Here is a 19,888-nt window from a genome sequence, read left to right as displayed (position 1 = left end):
GGAACCAGTGGAGAGTCATGTGGGGTCAGATGGGTTGAGAGCTGGAAGCGCTGGGGCTGAGAGTTGTAGTCAAGGTGATACTTTAGGAAAACAGCTACATGAGCTTCTGTGAAAGGGGAGAGGCCTCTAATGGGAGGAAGGAAGCCCTCGGGTTCGTTTTAGAGACCAGAGAGGGTGTGGTTACAGAGAAGCCAGTCACTCTAGCCCTTCACGTGGACCAGCCAGGGCCGGGGCACCATGGAGGGAGGGTGGATGGGCGGGTGTGGGAGGGGGTGCTGGCTTGGCAAACAGGAGTGTGGGCGAGGGGAGCCTCTGTGGCCTGCAGCCCACGTGGCATTGGCAGAGGTGCACCATTCTGCACCTGTACATGCCTTCCACCCATGCCCCTGTGTGTGAGGAACAATGGAGCGTGTGAGTACATTGAGGGGGGATATAGTGCACGCTCTGGTGAAGTTGGTGAATATGTGGAGACTCACCAATATCTTTAAGCTTGTGTCTTACCGTTGGGTTTTCATGAGGAGGTGTTAGCTTGAGTGCATGTGTTTGATTGCTTGTGTGTGCATGTGTGTGTGCTGGGACCAGGGAGAGTGGCAGAGAGCATGCTTGGCTGGTGCAGATATCTGGTTTCCCCATGAGGGTAGATGTTCTCTGAGAACAGGTTTCCCCTCTGCCTCCTCTGCCCTGCTCCCCTGGATGGTCTCCGGCCAGCAGGGACCAACAGGGGTTGTCCTCTCTCCTGGCACACAGGCTCACTGGCGGGGTTACAGGCAGCGGAAGACATACCTGGAACGTCTGCAGTATTTCAGAGCAAACTTGGATGCTGTCATCAAGGTAGCTGCCACAGCTTGGGGTGGGGGGTGGGGGTGGGCAGTGCTATTTCCTGAGGGCCCCCTGGGAACAATTGTTAGTCCTCTTACCTCGCCACCTCTGGAGACAGCTGGGCTGGCCCGGGTCCAAGGGCCAGGCCCCGAGCCTGGAGCTCTGAGATAATGTGTGTCCTCAGATCCAGGCCTGGGTCCGGATGTGGGCAGCTTGCAGGCGATACCGGAGACGTCTGGGATACTTCCAGAAGAATGTGAGTGTCCTGCTGCTGCCCCGTCCCCGTGCCCAGCCTCCACCCAGGAGACCAGAACAAAGGGCAGTCAGCAAGCCTTTCCCCACCTGTGTTCATGGCAGGTTAACGCCATTGTGAAGATCCAGGCATATTTCCGAGCCTGGAAGGCCCGGGATGACTACAGGGTGTTAGGTACGCTGCCTGGTCTCCTCTCTTCATTGTGAGTAAGCTGCCGGGTCTCCCTCCTCTGTGCGAGCCATGGCTTTCGATAGTCAAAGGGAGTGGGCAAGGGAGCCACCCCAGCCCATGGTTACAAAATTGGGCTTTGGAGAAATTGTCCTCCCAGCCCCTTCCCTCACCAACAGGTGATGTCTTCAACCTTGTGCGTGCCTCAGGACCTGGGGTGCCTGTGGGACTGAGGATATGTCTCTGCCTTTGGGGGTCCCCTAGTATGGTGGGAGAGACAGGAGCTAAGACATCTGTGCAGGAACATTGTTGAATGGGGGCTATTCCCAAAGCCCCCGCCCACCCCAGTAACAGCCAACCCGGTCACCCTGAAGGCTTCCCTCGCCAGGTGCTTGCTGTCCCAGGCTTATATCATCTTCCTGTTGCTACCCACCAATGCAAACAAGGGAAGGGTCTTCTCTCCGTAGAGGGCCAGCCTTATCTTGCGGCCTAGGGCTGCACCAGCTCCAGCCCATGAGGGCCAGTGTGCATGAAGCTTTCTATGTGCTGGGACCTGAGTGCCAGCACCCAGTGGTGCCCCTCGCCTGCCCCCTAGTCCTCACAGGGGGCTGCACATCTAAAGCCTCAAAGAGGTCCTACTGGGCCACTCTTGGCTCCCGTTCTTAAAGTCCGGGAGCCCAGCTTTGGAGGTCCTCCTTTTTGCATCCACGTCCAAGTTTGTCTCCAGCTCTCCGGTTCTGGAAGATGTGGGCCCTTTCCCTCCTGGGCCCGAGGTGACACTCCTGGGCTTTCAATAGAACGCCCTGCACCTTGGTCTCTCCCTTTCCCCATCCCCTCTGTGCCTGTCCTGCCCATGGGGGTGCTGTCTGTTCCTCTGACCGGGCATGCAGCCAATCTGAGGAGGGGGGTCTGTCAGAGGGAGCTAGGGCCCTGGTGTGGGGACAGGACAGGCCTAGAGGCAGCCCACCACTCCCCAGCCACAAGCAGAACCAGTTAAAGGGCTAGGTGTTGCAGGTCTGCTGGCCTCAAGCAGGACAGGGACCAAGAGGTGGTAACAGGCAGGAAGCTGGTGAGGAAGCCTCTGAGGACGCGGCTATCCTGACGCTTCTTCCCGTCCTGCCAGTCCATTCACCCCATCCCACTGTCAGCGTGGTGTGCAGATTTGCCCACCTCTTGAATCAAAGCCAGGAGGACTTCATGGTGGAGGCAGAGCTGCTGAAGCTCCAGGAGGAGGTGGTCAGGAAGATCCGGTCCAACCAGCAGCTGCAGCAGGACCTTGACCTCATGGACATCAAGATTGGCCTGCTGGTAAAGAACCGGATCACCCTGCAGGTGAGGGGCCTGCCGCCACCAGCACATCCTCTGGGAGGTGGTGCTGGCTGTCCTGGTTGCTTACGGTAATTTCTGCCTGTCTGGATTTTACTACCTGGCTTAGGTCCTCGCTCCAGTGGTGCTCTGTCGGGGGACAGGTGACAGGGCCAAAAGAGCCCTGGCTATGAAATGAGGGAGCCCAGCTCTGCTGCTACCTTGTGATGGGGCTGCGAGCTGCCCACTTAATCTCTAAGTCTGTTTCCTCCTTGGGAAACAGGAATAATCAGAGGGTATGTTTTGCCAGGCCAGCTTAGAGGTAGACACAAAAGCTCCTCAGACTGAATGTCCACACAAAGGTGCAGCGATGAGTAGAAGTGGTAGTGTGACAGCTCCAGCTCAGGCAAGTGCAGCAGTCTCAGAAGAAATGGTAGCAAAACCCACAGACCCAACGTCAGGGCCTGGCAACCCAGTTCTCTGCAGGGACTCACCCTGTGAAAGCGGAGGTGGTTGTGGGGAGGGGGAGCCACACTGTAGAACCATCTCTCTTTCTCTCTCTCTCTCTCTCTCTCTCTCTCTCTCTCTCTCTCTCTCGGCTCATGTGCCACGAATGCCTGGAACGGCCGAAAGCCTGGCCCCTTGAGGCACTGACTCTGACCACATGGTCTGCACTCCACTGGCCCGCTCTCCCTGCACCTGCAGGAGGTGGTCTCGCACTGCAAGAAGCTGACCAAGAAGAATAAGGAGCAGCTGTCGGGCATGATGGTTCTGGACAAGCAGAAGGGATTGAAGTCGCTGAGCAAAGAGAAAAGGCAGAAACTAGAAGCTTACCAACATCTCTTCTACCTGCTGCAGGTGAACAGAAGGCTGTGGGAGGAGAGGACCTCACTACCCTCGGAGGGCCTTTCTCTGCACACAGTGTCCTTCCCCTGCCCTAATGCCTCGACCCCAGATGCCCCTTCCTCTTGCCCCTCCTGTCAGTCCTCCGAAGAGGTTCCCATCAGGAGAGCCTCTCTTTGTTCACTCGCTGGTCCTCGAGGCCCGGCAGAAACCATTCCTGTCTTCTTGTCACTTGTAGACCCAGCCTATCTACCTGGCCAAGCTGACCTTCCACATGCCACAGAACAAAACCACCAAGTTCATGGAGTCTGTGATTTTCAGCCTGTACAACTATGCCTCCAATCGCCGTGAGGCCTACCTGCTGCTGCAGCTGTTCAAGACCATGCTCCAGGAGGAGATCAGGTAGGGTTCCCATGTCCAGAGGGACGGGAGGGGAGCAGGCTGAGAGGCCACTGTTGGCTCCTTCACCAGCTGACAGTCTGCTGAGGTTTGAGGGTGGAAATGGAACCAGAAGGCCTCTTCTCCCAGCTCACAAGGAGCGCCCGCAGGATGTCTCTAAGGACAGAATGGAGGGGGGATGTGGGCAGAGGGGTTAGTGCACAGCTGAGGTTGCGCTGTCGGGATGAGTCTTAGGAGGTTACCAGAATAGGCTTCGAAGAACCAAAATCTCCAAAAGGAAAAGCAGCGATTTGTCCTACACGGGGCGAGACACTAACTTCCATGACTTCTTGCACCATAGGTCAAAGGTAGAGCAGCCCCAGGACATGGTGACGGGTAACCCCACAGTCGTGAGGCTGGTGGTGAGGTTTTACCGGAATGGGCGGGGCCAGAGTGCCCTGCGGGAGATCCTGGGCAGAGTCATCCAAGAGGTGCTGGAGGACAAGAGGCTGAGCGTCCACACAGACCCCATTCACCTCTACAAGAGCTGGATCAACCAGAGTGAGGCTCAGACAGGACAGCGCAGGTGAGCAGCTGGCACAGGGAGAGCTCTCTTTGACCTGCTTGCTCTGGGGCCTCCTTGGGACAGCATACAAATGAGCACACAGGTGTCTGAATATTGCTACCAGCCCCATGGGATGAAAGAATGTAGCCTTCTAGATAGTCCCTCTGATAATTAACATGGAACTGGAATAAACGACACCAGACCTGGTGTGCTTGACACAGAATGAACACAGATGAATATGCAAATGTGTCTAATTGCTATGTCCTGCTGGCAAATGATATATCCGATTTGCCAGGAGTTGGGATATGGAGTCCTCATTGATAGGGGATAGCTGAATATTCAGATTTCCAGATGAATAGACCAATAAGGCAGTGGAAGAGCCAGGTTGGCCCTGGGCTCGGGCAGAGGCATTGGTTGGGTGCACAGGTCCTTGAGAAGTGGGGCTGCTGAGGAGCACCTCACACTGGTGACTGCTCCGGTGACATGTGGGCTTCTATGTCGGAGGTGCAAGGCTGTGGCCGTCTTCCCGATTGCCCCAACTGACAAAGACTAGATCTAGGACAGCCCTGGCTTCCAGCTCCCCTGAGGATCCCTCATACAGACTGCAGAATGTCCATCCCTCCTACATGTATCCACTTGCTTTGGGCTCTGCAACTCTTTCTTTACCTTCCACCCACATTGCTCTGTTGCCTTTGAGTCCTTTCTCTTGTTCTGGCCTGGTCCCTTTAAGCATGCTGGGCTGCCTTTAGCATGTGTGCGCCTGCGAGGGGGATCCCGTTTTTAGATGAAGAGTTCTGGAAGTGGGGCTTTGGGGGAGGGGGCACCATGGGAGGGGCTCTGGCTGATACTTTGTCTCACTGCCCACAGCCACCTCCCCTATGATGTCACCCCAGAGCAGGCCTTGAGCCACCCCGAGGTCCAGAGACGACTGGACATCTCCCTCCACAGCCTCCTGGCCGTGACCGACAAGTTCCTTGTCGCCATCATGTCCTCTGTAGACCGGATTCCGTACGTGCATCAGCCCCACCCTGGTCAGGCCAGCATGATTTGTAAACCTCTGTCTCTGAACCCTGGGAGGTGGAAGGAGATTGAATTTGTAGGTGGCACGTCCATTATAGGAATCGTGATAATAAAGTCAAGCACGTTTGGATACCACACGACTTCGACAGACATAACTTCACAATTCTCACGAAAACCCTGAGCTAGGGAGAGGGCAGGGATGCTCGCCTCCATTTTCCAGACCAGGAGATAAACCCACAAGGGGAGGGGATTGTATAAGCCACCATCTGGTTCATGCTGGAGGCAGGACTGGAACTCCTACCCCCGTGTCCTGCTCTCCTTTGTTCCTGCCCCCAGCCCAGCCCAGCCCCTCCTGGGTGCTCTGGGATGCCTAAAGAGGTTGGTGTCCTCAGAGTCTCCCAGGCTGCCTTGGGACAGGGTTCTGGCTGTGTCACATGCCCAGGATACATAGCCTCTCGGTGAAGGTGCCTCTCAGGTGAAGGCAAAATGAATCCTGGGCTGTGGGGTGTTCCCAGGGGACACTGGCCAGGCTAAAGGCTGCATGTCAACTTAGTGGGTGACAGAGCCCTTGCCCTGGGTACTGACATGAGTACCCAGGTAGCTGGGGGGCTGGTGTGCCATATCTGAGCCAGTAAATAGGCAGCATACATGCACTGAGCTCCGGCCGAGATGGGCAGGACCGCAGTGCACATGCACTCTGTCCCCAGGTACGGGATGCGGTATGTGGCCAAGGTCCTGAGGACAACTCTGGCAGAAAAGTTCCCTGACAACTCGGAGAACGAAGTCTACAAGGCAAGCACTGTCTGCCCTCCCCAGACTCCAGAGCTGTCCTCTGCCCTGCTGTGTCTGTGAACCCCCAGACAGAGACAAAAGAATAGAAAAACCTATGCTGTAAAAATCCAAGCGGAAAAACATTCTCCACCCAGCTCACCTGCCAGCAAGCAGACAGACAGCTAGGACATGAGCTAACAGGGTGGACAGCCCTGGACTTGTCAGGAGATCCGGGTTCTGGTCCTAACTCCTGCTCACATTTTGCTGTGTGACCTTGAGCAGGTTGCCAGCCTGCTCGGGTGTTTTCTATGAAAGGATGGGGTTGGCTCAGGTGGTACCTCGCAGCCAGGGGAGCTGGGGAGCCGGGCAGGGGCCTCCTAGGCGGATCCCAGGACGCTTCTGGGATAGTGTCCTCTGCCCTCAGGTGGTAGGGAACCTCCTGTACTACCGCTTCCTGAACCCAGCCATAGTGGCCCCCGACGCCTTCGACATTGTGGCCATGGCAGCGGGTGGTGCCCTGGCCACCCCACAGCGCCACACGCTTGGGGCTGTGGCTCAAGTCCTCCAGCATGCTGCGGCTGGCAAAGTCTTCTCTGGGGAGAGTCGGCATCTGCGGGCCTTAAACGACTACCTGGAGGAGACACACCTCAAGTTCAGGTCTTGGTCCTGTCCAATTATCCCATCCTGTCCCCTCTTCCTCCTCTTCTTTCTCTGGTCATGCCCCACCTCCCTCCCTGGAGTCCTTGGAGAAGCAGAGTCTGCAGATAAAGCACATAGTGAGCATAGTGAGCCAGAGGGTGGATTGTTGGGCTGGAGAGGACCCTGGGGGGGGTAGGGGTGGGGGGACAGCATGTGGGGGTGCTGCCCGCTTCACTGCCTCTCACACCCTTCCTCTGGAGATAGGAGGTTCGTGTGCCGAGCCTGCCAAGTCCCAGAGCCAGAAGAGCGCTTTGCAATGGACGAGTACTCCGACATGGTAGCTGTGGCCAAACCTGTGGTATACATCACCGTCGGGGAACTGGTCAACACGCACAGGGTGAGGGGCACAGCGAGGGGTCACTGGGTGGGTAGGCTGGACCTGGAGGAAGGCCCTGCTGAAACCTGCATCTGCTGGCCTCCTCCGACCCACAGCTATTGCTAGAGCACCAGGACTGGATTGCCCCCGATCACTGTGATCCCCTGCATGAGCTCCTGGAGGACCTTGGGGAGCTGCCCACCGTCCCTGACCTCATTGGTATGTACCATGCTGGGCAAGGGGGGGCCAGCTGGGGAGCCTGCAGGGAAGGATGGACAGGCAGGAAAGCACGCTCTGGCTGGGGTTCTCGTTAAGTCGGGGATATGTGCCAGGAAGCCGGTCCACACACCCCCTCCTCCCTCTGGTCCTAAGTTGGAAATGTGGACACGAGCTGATAGGAAGAAAGTGGACACGCAGGAGGGAGACCCAGTGCTATCATGTAAATGGCTGATCAAATCGTGGGAGAGAGATGTGGATGGATGTAGGTCTGTTTTGAGCCTCAAGGGTTCCCCTGACAAGAGCTGTGGAACAAGAGGGGCAGAGGAGGGGTCAGGGTGGGGGTGGTGACAAATGGGGAGGTAGGAGCTCCAGGCCCCTGGGCCAAGGGTGTCAGTCAAGGGCTGAGCTCTGGGCAACAGCCGTCCCATCGGTGCTGAGGGCCGAGGGCCAGGGTGCTGCCTCAGGCAGTGTGGACATACCTCTCCTGGCACAGAGGTGCACGGAGCAGGTGGCTAGCATGGCCGTCTGTGAACGCCGGTCACATCTCTTGCCCCACCTCAGGGGAGGGCGTAGCTGCAGATGGGAATCTAGACCTGAGCAAGCTGGAGGTATCCCTGACACTCGCCAACAAGTTCGAAGGGCTGGAGACAGACACCGGCGATGCCAATGCCCAGAGCCTGCTTCTGAGGTGGGTGAGAGCATCCTAGGCTGGTGACTCGGCCCCTCCACCATCTTCCTGGGGTCCTGGTCTTCAGACAGTTCTCCCTTGAGGCTTCTCTGGCACCGCCCTTGCCGGGCATATGTGTCCCCCTCAACCTTTGCTCTGTGCTTTGGCTGAAGGCTGGGGGAGACTTGGGATGTTGGTGATACCTGATGTTGGCATATTGTCATGCTTTTTACCAGTTTGCCCAAGGGACAACTGTGAGGTCAGGGATGGTTTCCCTGCTTTATGGTTTAGAGATGCTCGGGGTAAGTGGCCCGATGGAAGTGATGGTCAGGAGAGGGGCCTGGAGCTTCCATCCTCAGTTCTGAGAGGGAGGGCGGCACCCAGCAGTGCTGGCTGCATCTGGGTAGAAGAGGAGCCAAGCTACCACCTTAATCCTGCGCCAGCAGGGCAGCCCCCCTATTCCTCCAGGGAATCAGTGAGCCAGGTAATCAGCTTTGTCCTGCCACCCAAGGCCTTCTAGGGTGGGGCCAGGCAAGAACACACAGCCAGGGCCACCAAGAGGAAGGTGGCTGTCAGGCGCCCTGAGGGCTCAGCAGAAGGGACATGGGCACTGGGGAAGTTCCCCCAGAGGAGGAAGGGCATCCTCCAGCCCAAGGACTGGGACAACAGTTTGTGGGAGGCTGTCAGTGGAAGGAAGGGTTGAGGCAGCACAGCATGTGCAGAGACCCCTCAGCCCACCTTGGTGTCTCCTTCCTCCCTCACTCACTCTCTTGGCTTAAGTGTCCCTGGCAGCCATGACTTGCGGTGAGGTCCACTCACTCTCAGCTCCTGGGCAGCCCCATGTCCAGACCCTTCCCCATTCCTCTGCTCCTAACAGCACCAAGCAGATGCTAGCTGACATCATGCAGTTCCAGCCTAGGGACTCGCTGGAGGAGATGCTCTCCCTCCCGCTATCTAGAGAGCAGGTGAGTGGCCAGGCGGCTTGGGAGTACTGTCTGGACACTGGGGCTCCACTGTGTCCATGCTCCCCGCTGCACCACAGTACTGGTCCCCACATCTGTCCTGGGCACTGGATGGCCCAATGGCAGTCTGGGTAGCCACCCTGAAGAGTGCTGGAGGGCTGGCTGCTTCAGGAGGAGTGTGCCCCAGAGCCTGGAAGCAGGAGAAGCTAGTGAGTGGGTAGAGATCTGATTGGGCAGCAAAGACCAAGCCAAGGGCTTCCCTGAGAAAACGTGAGGATGGCTGGTAGAGGCGCTTCCCAAAACAGCACAAAAGAGAGGAACACCCCAAACACCCTGGGGCCATCGCAGGAGTAGGAGGTGGCTACCAGCGTGGGTTCAGAAGGCTTTCTGCTATGGCTTCTTCGGTCCCCCATGGGCCCCTCCTCCCTTGCGGTGACTCACAGGCCCCTCTGGGTCTGTGATGCTACACTTCCCATGTTCTTCCTGGAGCCATCTGGTGGGGGTAGGGGGGCAGAATGGCAGAATCTGCTAGGTCCCTCCAGCTCCTCTGCCCCCCCAGGAAGCGGCCCACCAGCGGCTGATGTGCCAGCGTCAAGCCTGTGAGACCCAGATCCCAGAGCCCCTGCGGCGGCACCGCTCGCTAATCGCGCACAGCCTCCTGCCGCTGGCGGACAAGCGACGGCGTGTCCTGCGGAACCTGCGGCAGCTGGAGGGCCTGGGGCTGGTCAGTGCCCGCAACGGCTACCAAGGGCTGGTGGATGGACTGGCCAAGGTAGCTATCAGGGGTGGGGTCCGTGGGGGCGCGGGCAGGGAGGGTGGGTTGGGAGGGGCAGGTTGGGGCGGGGCATGGCGAGTGGGCGGGGCTTGTGGGTGTAGGAGAGTGGGTTAGGCCTTGAGGTTGTGGGTGGGTGTAGGCAGCTGAGTGGAGGGGAAGGGGGAGGTAGGTGGAGAGGCCGGTCGTGGGTAGATGTAGGTGAGTGCGTGGGGAGATGAGCGAGGCCTTGGGGTGTAGGCAAGTGTGGGGGGTGGGGGGTAGGCACACAGGTGCCTCGAGGGCAGGCCTCACCCTGGCAAGTGTCCACCCAAAATTGTCACCAGCTACTGAAGCCAACAGACCTCCACAGGGTTCTCTCTGAAGGGGGGGGGGGGGTCTCAGGGAAGGGCGTATTCTTATGCCTCTTTTTTTTTTTCTAAAAACAAGGAGCCTTAAGACAGTTACTCCTTGGTGTGGGTAAGGCCAGGACAAGTCCCTTGAGGGTTTGGGATAGAGCCTTGAGATTGAGGTCCTCCTAGGAAAAGCAGCTGTGAAACCGGCCTCTTCTGCTTCTCCTGAGGACCCTCCTAGGGGTGCCCTGGGCTTTATCAGGCCCTGAGTTGCTCCTGTCAAAGGAGGCAGCTCACTTGGCCTTGGCCCTCCCACCCCAGGACATCTGCAGCCAGCACAGGCACCGCCAGTGGCGGAAGGCAGAGCTGGGAAAGCTACAGGCCACGCTCCAGGGCCTGGATGCCAAGATGGCCTTCTATGAGGAGCAGGGTGACTACTACAGTCAGTACATCCGCACCTGCCTGGGCCACCTGGCCCCCCGCGCCAAGTAGGTGCTGCATGCTCCCAAGGTGACCTGTAACCTCTGCCCCATTCCACCGGGTTTGAAAGGGACACTGTTCCAGGGCAATGCGGCCCCTGTCTGAGTGGGGCCTTCCAGCCTCTCAGGCAGCCCTGGGGTCCATCAGGGAGGGTCCTTGGGCTCTGATTTCCTTCCCGCAGACCCTGAGGGGACCAGTGTCCTTGGTGTGGAAGACTCACTTAGACCAATTCTCTGCCACCTTTTTGAATCAGGACTTCTGGGAAAGGGAAGAAGCAGCCATCACTCCATTATACCGCTGCCCAGCTCCAGGAGAAGGGGGTCCTGGTGGAAATTGAGGACCTTCCCCACTCTCAGTATGTGTCTCTAGCGGGCAGTATGTCGGGCCCTGCTGTGCCCCAGGGTAGGGAGGGAGGAGAAGCACAGCCCCTGTCTTGGGGCAGTGGGGGTGACAGGGGGACAGGGCACCTTCAGGCAGAAAGCTAAGGGCAGTGGACATGGCCCAGCCCAGTCCAAGACAGCCCAAGGCAAAGGATGCTGGGGACACTTCCTAGAGGAGCGACAGCTGATGAGGGCCAGGTAGATAGAAGATACGCAGCGAGCCGAGCAGGCAAGACAGACAGTTGTGCCTACGGGAGTGGGGAGGGGAAGTCTGGACTCGGTGACACACAGCACTGTCATGCTGAGCTGCAGTGGGTGGAGGAGCAGGGCTGCGGCTCTGGAAAGAGGCCCTGGTTCAAATCCATCCCTAACAGCTTCAGAAACGTGATCTTTGACATCACCCCTGGAGATGAGGCAGGAAAGTTTGAAGTCAATGCCAGGTTCCTGGGTGTGGACATGGAGCAGTTTCAGCTTCACTACCAGGTGAGGGGCCTCTCATGGGCCCGCAAGCTACCTGCTGGGCTTGGATGCTGGCCTGAGGACAGTAGGCCCACTTCACTTCCTAAGCCTCAGGACATCAGCTCCGCTCCCCCCAGTCGAGTGGAGAGGTCTTACAGCCCAAGCCCCTCTGTTCCCCTACACAGACCCCACTGCCAAGCTGCAGGCTGTGCCTTTGGGCCGGTGATGTCAGAGCAGGATGAGTCCTCAGAGCCCTAGCCCGTGCCCATGCTGGGCTCTGTACAGCCCTGAAGCGTTATCCCTTTACGGGTCTGAGGTTGATGCCTCAGGCCAGCATAGGTTGATGCCTATCACAGGCCAGCATTCAGGGAAGCAGTGATTTTTTAAATTAATTTATTAATTTATTAATTAATTAATTTATTTTTAGATTTTATTTATTTGGGAGCAGCCCAGGTGGCTCAGCGGTTTAGCGCCGCCTTCAGCCTGGGGCGTGATCCTGGAGACCCGGGATTGAGTCCCACGTCGGGCTTTCTGCAGGGAGCCTGCTTCTCCCTCTGCCTGTGTCTCTGCCTCTCTCTCTCTCTCTCTGTCTCTCATGAATGAATAAATAAAATCTAAAAAAAAAAAAGATTTTATTTATTTGAGAGAGAGCACATGCACACATGAGCAGGGTGAGGGTCAGAGGTAGAAGGAGAAGCAGGCTCCCCCCTGAGCAGGGAGCCCAATGTAGTGCTCGAACGCAGGACCTCGAGATCATGACCTGAGCCAAAGGCAGATGCTTAACCAACTGAGCCACCCAGGCACCCCAGAAAGCAATGATTTTAAACCCAAATCTTCCTGTTCTGCTCTTGGCCTTTTGAAGAAGAAAATGGATTTTGAGCCATGGTTGTACTTGAGCTGACATGTGGTCAAGTCACTGTGCCTCTCTTGGCCTTGGTGTCATCCTCTGTAAAATGAGATTTCAGTGGCCAACGCCATTGGATGGGTGTGTAAGGCTCCAGAGTGATAGCCTTCTATAGACTGGCTAGGCTACTGCCAGGAGCCCTCACCCCTGTCCGCCCTTGCCCCTCTCCCCAGGACCTCCTGCAGCTCCAGTATGAAGGCGTAGCTGTTATGAAGCTCTTCAACAAAGCCAAGGTCAATGTCAACCTCCTAATCTTCCTCCTCAACAAGAAACTCCTGCGGCAGTGACAGACTAGGTGGGCGCTCCCCAAAGGCCTCTTACCCTCCTGGATGCTTGTCTTGACACTAACTCACTGCCATACTTCCCTGCAGCCCCCAGGGCTCAGAACTGGGTGGAGCTACCAGGAGTCCCACCCTTCCCCCCCCCCCCAGCTGGGAGGAGCTTGCCTACCTGGCCACAGATAGGGTCTCCTGCCAAAGGGAGCCTCACCCCAGAGTCTGGCTGTGTGGCTAAGTCCCAGAACCCCACAGTCTCCCAGCCAGATGGTAGGATATGAACTCCAGACCTGCCCTTTGGTCTGGGAAGGCTGCTACTCTTGCATCTGCTATGACCTCCAGTGGTCACCCCAATATTACAAGCACTGCCGGTCCCCTCTGCCTCCCCTTTCCCAGCACACCCCCAAGCCAGGACACAGCCTTCTCTCCCTACTCCCACTCCATTGGCATGGGTGCTCCTGCCTCACTGCCCCTTGGGTCACTGTGCTGCTGTGACACCTCATAGCCCTCCAGCCCCTGCCCTTACACCCAGGACAGACAACACTGCTATCCTCTGTGGCGCCTTGGGCAACATGACCCCTGTTAACCTCAAATCTCATTGCTTTGTGGATGGTCTATTTTATATGTGTGTCCCTAGGGTATTTATCCCACCCCCACCCCCCACCCCCCGCCATACACACACTGGTGGGTCTCTGTGCAGCTTTTTTTTTTTTTTTAATTTTTTTATTTATTTATGATAGTCACAGAGAGAGAGAGAGAGAGGCAGAGACACAGGCAGAGGGAGAAGCAGGCTCCATGCACTGGGAGCCCGATGTGGGATTCGATCCCGGGTCTCCAGGATCGCGCCCTGGGCCAAAGGCAGGCGCCAAACCGCTGCGCCACCCAGGGATCCCCTCTGTGCAGCTTTAATCATGGTTTGAATTCTTCTTTTTGAGCTCAGAGGAGTTGTTCTTTCCCATATTCAGACTACCAGTCCTGCCAGCGCCTCAGGCCATGTACTTCAGGGCACCTTGGGTTAGGGCGGGAAGGTCCCCTGTGTGTTTAAGACTCAATCTACTGCCTATGGTACAGAACATCTTTCCCCCTCGGAACTCTGGCCCCTTGGAGTGGACTCTTCTGAGCCATTGCAGTCCATTTGTATTCTTGTCCCTGCCACTGTGTCTCATGTCCCCACACGCACCTGACCTCCTGTCCCTCTGCTCCCAGTATCATTTGAATAAACACAGCTATCACCCCCACCTGTGCCGTTCAGCTTTTGCTTCACTTCATGCAGAGTGGAACCTTGAGTTCTGGGACAGCTCTGCCCTGAGCTCATCGGGCAGTCCTCCCTGCAGCCCCCCAGTGCCCACCTGCCTCCCATGGAGGCCATTCTGCCTGCCTGAGCTGCTCCTAAAAGCTGGATGAGATGTGGCATGCACTCCTCTGTCTCCTCCCCCAGGGGACAGCAAGGAGGCAGGAATGCTTGGGTTTTGATGCACAGTGGCCAGTTTCTGAAGACAAAACCGACAGGAGGAGAAACCAGTCCTAGTTCTGCCCAGCCCACTCTGCACACATTTCTAACAGGTTCTCTTCCTGGGCTTCCTTCTGTGACACCAAAGGTGCTGTTACCACAGCACCTTAGGTATATTGTAGCTTGTGCGCTCTGATCAAAATCTCTTCTCCATGACAAAAGCCCCCCTCCTTTCCTCTTTGCTCTCAGGGAACAAGGACAGAGTCTGGGGAGGAGGGGATGGTACACAGACACCTGCCCTGACATCTCAACTCCCAAGAAGCCCCTACTGGGCACCCCCAAGTTTGCCGGGTACAGCCTGCTCACCTTGTCACTCAGAATCTATTTCACTGTCACATCCTCTCCTTCCTGTGACATGTCACCGCAAAGACTTCAAGTACTGCCTTGCTCTGGGTGACAGTGACACATATAGTAGATCCAGGTTTCTACACATGATCAGTCATCACTGAAAATCTCATACCAAGCACTCCAGCACTGTCCCTTTGTGACACTTTCTGGCCACCACATGACCTCAGCCACATATACCACTAATGAAACGCCATGATAACAAAAAAACGTCACGGTAGCTACTGTCATGCTGGGGTGGTACCATGAAGATAAGCAACCCCTCCCTTTGTGTAATGGATGGAACTGAAACTCCCAGGTTTGGGTGACTGACCAAGGCTACAGCAGGCCATCAAGGGCAGAGCAGGGCTCTAAACCCAGACCCTCCCAGTCCATGTTGATATTTCCCTGCATTTGTGTCTTTTTTTTTTTTTTTAAGATTTTATTTATTTATTCGTGACAGACACAGAGAGAAAGGCAGGGACACAGGCAGAGGGAGAAGCAGGCACCATACAGAGAGCCCGACGTGGGACTCGATCCCAGGACTCCAGGATCAGGCCCTGGGCTGAAGGCAGCGCTAAACTGCTGAGCCACCCGGGGTGCCCACATTTGTGTCTTTTCTGAGAAACGTTTCTACTCCCTTCGTGCACGCTCTCAGACCTCTCTCTCTGAGGCCTACTGCTCAACCTATTGATGGTCCCTGACGAATGTCAATTCTTAGTGTCTTCCTAACTGTGGAGGGCCAATCTGAGACACCGGCATTTATCTCCTATGGGGCGAGGACGGGGGGTGCGGGGTGCAATCTCGTTGGAGGACAATTTGACAACAAAAACAAGTGCAGGTTGCCAAGACCATTCAATGGGGAAAGAGCAGTCTTTCTACCAAATGTGTGTTGGAACAACTGAATATCCATATAGGAAAGAATGAAGCCAGACCCCCTACCTTACACCATATTCAAACATTGAAACAGATCATAGGCCAAAATGTAAGAACCAAAACTATAAAACTCTTAGAGAAAACCTAAATTTTCATGACTTTGATCCAGGAATGGTTTCTGAGGACACCAGAGTTAAAAGCGGCCAAAACTAGATAAAGTGGACTCTGTCAAAGTTAAAAACTCATGTTTCAAAGGACACCTTCAAGAAATGAAAAAAAAAAAAAAAAAAACCCACAGAAAGGGAGAAGATACTTGCAAAGCATCTATCTTATCAGGGACTGATTTCTAGAATGTATAAAGAGCTCTTACAACTCAAAAGACAACCCAATTAAATGGGCAAGAATTTTTAATGGTCATTTCTCAAAAAGATATACAAATAGCTAATAAGCACATGAAAAGATGCTCAACATTATTAGTTATTAGTAAAATGCAAATTAGATTTTAATGAGATAATACCATCTCCTACTAGGATGGCTAAAGTAAGACCCGTAATAACAAGGGTTGGTGAGGATGTGGAGACATTAGAGCTCTTACTTGCTGGGGCAGTTGGTTGTAAAATGTTTTCCGCTTTGGAAAACAATTTAGCATTTCCTCAAAACGTTAAACCTACAAGCCAGCAATTGCCCCTCCTAGATAAATACCCAAGAACATTGGAAGCATACGACCACACACAAGTCTGTACACACATGTCCATCAGCTGATGAATGACTCAGCAAAAGGTGGTGTGTCCACACCAACGGGACACTGTTCAGTCCTCAGAAGGGATGTAGTGGGAAAACCTGCAAAGTGTGAGTCAGACACACAAGGTCACATACGTGTGATTCCATTTATACAAATGTCTAGGGTGGGCAAATCCATAGGACAGAAATAAGATTCATGGTTGCCAGAGTCTGGGGAAAAGGGAGTATGGAGTGACAGTGTGTGGCTGTGAGGTTTCTTTTGGGGTGGTCCAAATGTTCTGTAATTAAGGAGTGATGGCTGCACAATCTGAGCACAGACTTGATTTTATCCCTTAAAAGGATGAATTTTTTGGTATGTGAATTATATTTCAAGAAAGCTATTACTTTGGGACACGTGGGTGGCTCAGTCGGTGAAGCATTTCCTTTTGGCTCAGGTCATGATCCTGGGTCCTGGGATTGAGTCCTGCATCTGGCTCCCTGCTCAGTGGGGAGCCTACTTCTCCCTCTCCCTCTGCTGCTCCTGCTGCTTGTGCTCTCTCTCTCAAATAAATAAAAATTTAAAAAGAAAGAAGAAAGTAAATTATTACTTTTTCAGACGATAAAAGCACACATCCAGCAAGGAGCGTGTCCTATGATGGGACCTGGCCAGGGGCAGAGAGCTGCAGAGTACCGGTCCGGTATCGTGTGTGGCAGCAGTGATCTCAGTAGATCTCAATGATCTCAGTGGCCCCATGATGGGACCTTGTGCCGCCTGTAGACACAACGAGCCAGATGCAAGTGTGCTAGTGTGAGGAGCTGTCCACAGTGTCCATTGTTTGAAATGACACATGAGAAATGTGGCCATGGTCCCCTTTGGGGAGTAGGGATGAGGGGAAATGTCTTTCTGCCCTGTGCTGCCAGTGAGCTTCTCACGCTCAGGGAAGGGAAGCATGCCCACACCCACTCCAGAACTGAGGTGTGAGCATGTGCAGGGGAGCCGGGGGAGGGGGCCATGTACCTTGTTCTAGAGCAGTGGCTCCTGGCCTGCTAGCAGCTGCGTGCAGAAACACAGCAAGCTGATGGAAGCCTACTGCCAGTGTGCAGCTATTTCACCCCTGGAACCTAAAAATTAAAGATTGAGCCCATATTGTACAGGTCTTTCTCATTTCATTTTTCTGGTGACTAGTTTTTGTGCTCTTTCACACAAATATCAGTCCAGGCATGCCTGGCTGGCTCCACAGGTGGAGTGGTGACTCTCGATCCCAGGGTCATGAGTTCAAGCCCCACGTTGGGTGAGGAGCCTATGCAGAAATATGAAAAAGTAAAATTTCTTCAAAAACACTCATGTCTCTAATGGGTCCCACGTATTTAATGCAGTTAACATCACTGCAATGTTCTGCGGCTGCCTGCAGTTTCACTATTAAAGTCGGTAATGGCTGTCTGTGTCCAAGAGCTTTCTAACTTACCTCCTTAGAAGAGGATGCTGGAACAGAAATGACTAGATCCAAGAGCAGGACCTTTTTTTTTTTTTTTAAGTTTGTTTATTTGAGTCATCTCTACGCCCAACAGGAGCTCGAACTCACAACCCCAAGATCAAGAGTCACATGCTCTCCTGACAGCCTGCCAGGTGCCCCAAGAGCATGAACTTTTAAAAAATTGTGAGTTTTTTTCCCAGTGACATATTCATTGTAGAGAGTCTAGGAAACATTTATAAACCAAAAACATTACAAAATAACCACTTGTAACATTTTGATGTCTTTTCTTCCAACCATATTTGTAATTAGAATTGTGCTACACATCTTATTTTATAAACTGCTTTTTCTTTTTTTTTTTAAATTTTTTTATTTATTCATGATAGGCACACAGTGAGAGAGAGAGAGAGGCAGAGACACAGGCAGAGGGAGAAGCAGGCTCCATGCACCGGGAGCCCGACATGGGATTCGATCCTGGGTCTCCAAAGGCAGGCGCCAAACCGCTGCGCCACCCAGGGATCCCTAAACTGCTTTTTCTATTTGCATTGTAAACACCTTCTCATATTAAATGGGATATACCAAAGGTGTCTGACTGGCTCAGTCGGTAGGGCATGTGACCCTTGATCTTAGGGTCTTGAGTTTAAATCTCAAGTTGGGCATAGACTTACCTAAAAAAAAAAAAAACAACTTTTTTTTAAGATTTTATTTACTTATTTGACAGAGAGAGAGCACAAGCAGGGGGAGTAGCAGAGGGAGAGGGAGAAGCAGGCTGCCTGCTGAGCAGGGAGCCCCATGTAGGGCTTGACCCTGGAAACCTGACCTGAGCCGAAGGGACATTTCACCACCAGAGCCATCAGGTGCCCCTGGATGGTCTATGTTCTCATAGAAGAATGCTGTGTGACATACCCTTTGTGGCGGTTGCCTGTTGGCATTGTCCTCTCTGGGTCTCTTCCTTTGAGGAACAGATCTCCCTCCCTCCACACAACTGTGGGGGTGACAGTTGGCGGATCTGCCTCTAGCTGCCCAGGACCGTGGGCTTGGGACTTCCTTCCTCTGGTCCGTGGGAACTTGAATTCTGAGGGCGGCACCCAGAAAGGGAAGCTGGTTGGGGCTGAATCACTCGCTGGCAGCACCCTGCAGTGACTGCCACCAGCTTCTGGCACCAGAGTCCCCAGAGGGGTCAGACTGCCATCTCTCCCAGGTCAGGTCACTCCACTTCTAACAAACCACGGGGCACCCTCACCCCAGCTCCCTGTTTGCTGAATTTCCTGAGCCCGACGTTTTGTTGCTCACAGAGATTACTTCCTAATTTATCCTCACACCTAAATCTTTGCCCTTGTTTATTTTCTTGGACGATATTTCTAAAAGGGAAGTTGCTGCATCAAAGGGTGTGCGCTTTATAAAGGATTTTTCTACATGTGGCCTCACGTCCAGAAAATCTGTACCAATTAACAGAAAGAGGGGAGAGGCAGGGGTACATGTCCTGGGGCCAACTACCCTGTGGGCCTTTCGGAAGCACTCCTTTGCCTTTCCACCAGGGCAGCAGACGGAGACTCCTCTCTTCACAAGGAACACACATGTCCCAAAAGTATGGCTGGCCAATGGCAGTGTGGCAGCCTGGCCTGGACCCTGGGTGGGGAAGACAGGACATCCATGGGAGGCCGGAGACCCCGAATGAAGTCTGGGGTTAATAGTAATAGGTTTTAATACTGGTCTCTCTGTTTTGAGCAACATAGCACAGAAATGCCAGCTGTCAACCTGCGGGCAAGCAGGTGATGGCACACACGAATGCCCTGCACTGCTTTGGCAACCTTTCCATAAATGTAAAACTATTCCAAAATTACAAGTTTGTTTAAAACTGCATCGCACCAATGTACAGTCCCACTCGAGGGGCACACAAGTGTTAGTGTTACATAACCTGCGGGCAGCGAGTGTTTTAGAACTTCAGGCCTTCAGTGAATGCTGAGTGTGTGCCCTCTGCATGCCCGTTGCCAGCTCAGGTGCCCGGGACAAGGTAAAGCAGACAAGGATCAGCGCCCTCCGCAGCTGACAGCCACTGGACAGAGGCAGACATTTCCCGTCAGAAGCAAGAAGTGTGGGATGCCTGGGCTGCTCAGTGGTTGGGCGCCTGCCTTTGGCTCAGGTCGGGATCCCAGGATCCGAGATCGAGTCCCATATCAGGCTTCCCGAGAGGCGTCAGCTTCTCCCTCTGCCTGTGTCTCTGCCACCCTCTCTCTCAGTCTGTGTCTCTCATGAATAAATAAATAAATCTTAAAAAAAAAAAAAAAAAAAAAGAAGAAGTAAGTGCTTCCAGATAAGGCCAGGGCAGACCCAGGGAAGGAAAGGAGGGATGGGCTGCCGTGTTGAACAGCGTGACCAGGGGAAGCCCCATGGGGGAA

General features: G+C 54.4%; 1 protein-coding gene across 8 annotated transcripts in view; it reads left to right on the top strand.

Moving 5' to 3' along the window:
* Nucleotides 1-15,598, top strand: part of IQGAP3 (IQ motif containing GTPase activating protein 3) — a 38,227-nt gene extending 22,629 nt beyond the window's left edge. For 4 of the 8 annotated variants that reach the window (XM_072829983.1, XM_072829978.1, XM_072829986.1 and 1 more), the window contains 19 exons: nucleotides 748-831; nucleotides 1,004-1,075; nucleotides 1,177-1,246; nucleotides 2,364-2,572; nucleotides 3,251-3,403; nucleotides 3,627-3,790; nucleotides 4,128-4,352; nucleotides 5,199-5,339; nucleotides 6,059-6,143; nucleotides 6,547-6,779; nucleotides 7,026-7,158; nucleotides 7,254-7,356; nucleotides 7,918-8,044; nucleotides 8,901-8,988; nucleotides 9,545-9,757; nucleotides 10,411-10,577; nucleotides 10,823-10,924; nucleotides 11,324-11,432; nucleotides 12,486-13,185. In XM_072829983.1, the coding sequence (XP_072686084.1) occupies nucleotides 748-831; nucleotides 1,004-1,075; nucleotides 1,177-1,246; nucleotides 2,364-2,572; nucleotides 3,251-3,403; nucleotides 3,627-3,790; nucleotides 4,128-4,352; nucleotides 5,199-5,339; nucleotides 6,059-6,143; nucleotides 6,547-6,779; nucleotides 7,026-7,158; nucleotides 7,254-7,356; nucleotides 7,918-8,044; nucleotides 8,901-8,988; nucleotides 9,545-9,757; nucleotides 10,411-10,577; nucleotides 10,823-10,924; nucleotides 11,324-11,432; nucleotides 12,486-12,599 (2,592 nt within the window). In that variant the 3' untranslated portion in view covers nucleotides 12,600-13,185. Of the gene's footprint in view, nucleotides 1-747; nucleotides 832-1,003; nucleotides 1,076-1,176; nucleotides 1,247-2,363; nucleotides 2,573-3,250; nucleotides 3,404-3,626; nucleotides 3,791-4,127; nucleotides 4,353-5,198; nucleotides 5,340-6,058; nucleotides 6,144-6,546; nucleotides 6,780-7,025; nucleotides 7,159-7,253; nucleotides 7,357-7,917; nucleotides 8,045-8,900; nucleotides 8,989-9,544; nucleotides 9,758-10,410; nucleotides 10,578-10,822; nucleotides 10,925-11,323; nucleotides 11,433-12,485; nucleotides 13,186-13,327; nucleotides 13,826-14,884 lie in introns of those variants that run through there. The other 4 variants (XM_072829982.1, XM_072829981.1, XM_072829985.1 and 1 more) reach the window with 4 other exon arrangements.
* The last annotated feature ends 4,290 nt before the right edge of the window (nucleotides 15,599-19,888 follow it).

This window comes from Canis lupus, chromosome 6, assembly GCF_048164855.1.
Source record: "Canis lupus baileyi chromosome 6, mCanLup2.hap1, whole genome shotgun sequence".
Classification (NCBI taxonomy): Eukaryota; Metazoa; Chordata; class Mammalia; order Carnivora; family Canidae; genus Canis; species Canis lupus.
This window is presented reverse-complemented; position numbering and strand designations above follow the sequence as displayed.